At 50.0% G+C, this 2938-nt stretch overlaps 1 protein-coding gene across 1 annotated transcript; it reads right to left on the bottom strand.

Moving 5' to 3' along the window:
• Positions 1-980: 980 nt before the first annotated feature.
• PHACADRAFT_202831 (uncharacterized protein) lies at positions 981-2654 on the bottom strand (the record flags this gene model as incomplete). Its single annotated transcript, XM_007402961.1, has 11 exons — positions 981-1229; positions 1290-1328; positions 1379-1433; positions 1490-1505; positions 1566-1706; positions 1755-1768; positions 1822-1919; positions 1976-2073; positions 2131-2176; positions 2309-2549; positions 2608-2654. The coding sequence occupies 11 exons, from the start codon at positions 2652-2654 to the stop codon at positions 981-983; spliced, it is 1044 nt and encodes a 347-aa protein (XP_007403023.1).
• Between the last annotated feature and the right edge of the window lie 284 nt (positions 2655-2938).

The raw sequence follows: 2938 nt of genomic DNA, 5'->3' as shown, positions 1-2938 counted from the left end.
GACGGCAGAGGCGCTCCCGGTACGCGCGCTCCTGTTGTAGACTGCCCCAGCCGCACGCTCGTACGTTATCACGCCAGCCCAACGCGTGGCATTCGGATTCAGCATCTGTGCCTGCATCGTACACACCACCTGCCATACACTTCTATGCGCTTCGCTGACACGCCGCACAGTGCCTGTCATTCGCGTGGCAGGAAGCCCAAGTCACGCTTATCTACCTGATACAGTGCTTCACATTCTCTATGCACGATCCGTGCCCGCCTGAGGCGTTGGCGTAACACCTGGGCGGGTGCCGGTGCAGCGAGAATCGGGAGCTCAGTACCTTCTGTAGACAAAACAGTTTCAGAATTTCTGACTTCGCGATGGCAATTCTAATCGACTGGGAGTACTATCTCTGAATTCCTTTTGGTTCTACTTTTGACAATTTCGAATGTTGCTTTTTATATATCCACGTTTGGTGCCATCAAAGCCACGTGCTTCAGTGCAACATACCTCTGTCTATCTTCCCGTGTGTTCACTGAGATTCAATGTGGACCATCCCAGCGTACCGAGCACCCATATGCCCTCGGGGTCCTGCGAGTATGGCCAGGCCCGGACGGCGTGCGCGGAATACGTCGCTTATCATAATCGAGAATGCTAAACGATTCTGTGAGCGATATCTCAGAGCGCTAGACGTCCTACAGCTGATTATGTTGACAGTACCGACAAGATGCGCCCGAACTCATGGTGTGGATTTTGCGTGAAAATATCCCAGTGGATTCAGAGTTTGTCAGAGGCTGCCTTTTGGGATTGCTATTGCGTAGCGTTGTGTTACTTCCCCGAAATGCATGTATTCACGTACCACCGTTCCTGACGGCATATCACTGAATTGGGGTCATTAAATACAATAAGCTTCTAGTATCTTGTTCGCACAAGTTACAAACGTCAATATCCGCCTAGAAACAGAGTATACTGCGGAATCTGGTACAGTCTTCAATGCCGGATCACGCCTCGGCGCTGGCCTCATGACGACCCTCCTCTCTCACTTCTGCCACATCATTCTCGTCATCAAAGGGTTCGTCGCCCCAGCCATCCTGCAGCGTTGCCCCCATATTTCCCAACCGACCTGTTGGCCTTGTGAACTGCAGTGACGACTGTCGTTGCCGCTGGTCGCTCATGTGCATAGAGTAGTCCGACGCTGTCGAGCCGGCCGTCCGGAGGTTGATGATGAAGCGGTTGATGAGGATCGGGGGCTGCGTGGGTAGTCCGAGTCCGTGAGTACAAACAGTGCGAACGGAACGTAGAGCACGCACCAGGTTTGTTATCAGCCCGCTTAATATTGTTCTCGAGTCCTTAAGCTCGACGTCAGCTACCTGCTCAGGTACTCACGTCGCGGACGCACCGGATCGAAGATGTTGTACGTGAGAAGCTGGCTTATATTGAGAGCCAGTAGAGCTCTGTGTCCATTGTTGCCTGTGAGAAATTCCTTCTAATGCGGCTGTCTCATACTCACATAAAATAGGTAGTTCCTGCACGAGTAGCTGGGCTTCAGTAACGGGAATTTTGAAGATGTGTACAAGACCACTGACCATCGCGCAGCAAACACGTCGTCAGCGACGCCTTCATCTTGAGGCGGCGGGCATTCCTCCAGTGTCTGAATGTCTTAATCCACGTTAGGACGAGCACGATAGCGTCAGCGAGGATGAGGGAGCTGCGTGTGGTATACATGACTGTGAGCAAGTAGTATTAGTTCTTGCGATATGTTAGCAGTCTCTGACCGTGGAACATACATCTATATTGCAAGATTATTATTCCGAAAGTGTATCACAAGATATGTGCACCCACATGCCATTTACTTGTGCAGAGATTTTAGGCTGCTCGATGCATGCTGCTCCAATGGTCAGGTCCAAATCAAACTCATACTCCATCATTACCGCATTGTACTGCATGGAAGCGTAAACTAGAGCATATGCAAGGTTCAATCATAAGTTACACACACTATATTCGTCGCAAATGGCACCATGCTCAACGCGAACGTGATCAGCGACCAGACATAGCTCTTATCCCAGACTGCGAAGACACGCAAGGCGGAAAAGACTGGCACATGGAATTCAGTGAATGTATTTTGATTTTGACAGACTGCGTGATGCGTACGTGCGACTTGGAGAAATTGAATGAGGATTAATGCCCAGCCCAGAGCCTGAAGCGGCGTACAGCTATATGTCGGGTTTCAGTAAGTAACCTGTTGCCCACAGATCTTACAAAAGCTGCACTTACTCCTGTAGTAATCATTGTCACAGATTACACATAATCAGAAACACTCAGAGCTTACATTCGCAGTTGCTGGCGCAATGTTCAAGACGGCCATGAGGAGCATATACCATCGTACCGAGCCAAGGAGCACGGCACGTGCCGTGATAGGTCTCTTCCACACAATTTCAATCTCCTTGCCGAAGGTGATCCCAAATTCGTAGGCGACAAGGCCTGAGGGGCAAATATTGTGTGAGCAATGAAAGGGGAGATAAAGGATGTACTTGCATGCAGCAGCTACGCCGATATAGTTACTCGTGACTCTAGGAGACGAAGGTGTGAGTATTAGGTTACTAACTTGCAAGCAGGAGCGCCACTTACAGTCGTGAGTAGGCTTGGACAAGTGCTTGGTCTGACTGTGCAGACATGCTAGTCGACGTAGGAGAGCGAGGGGGCGAGTTATGTTCAAGGTGAGCTACTGCTTGTACACTCTTTATGAGTGACTTTACCGGTGTTCTATAAACAGTCATCAGTATTGTAACCCTTTCCAGATGTCTCTCCAGATTTGTACCATTTCACAGCAGAGCGGTGCTTCGCCGCACGGCGTTGAAGATTGCGAAGTGCTTCTGGAGGCGTTGGCACCATAACGCCGGTACCAGTGTGACTAGAACCAGTAAAGAAGCGGGAAATTACATAACACTTTAAGCTTTGA

The sequence above is a fragment of the Phanerochaete carnosa genome, assembly GCF_000300595.1.
Source record: "Phanerochaete carnosa HHB-10118-sp unplaced genomic scaffold PHACAscaffold_601, whole genome shotgun sequence".
NCBI lineage: Eukaryota > Fungi > Basidiomycota > Agaricomycetes > Polyporales > Phanerochaetaceae > Phanerochaete > Phanerochaete carnosa.
The sequence above is the reverse complement of the archived record's forward strand: the minus strand, read 5'-3'. Positions and strand labels throughout refer to the sequence as shown.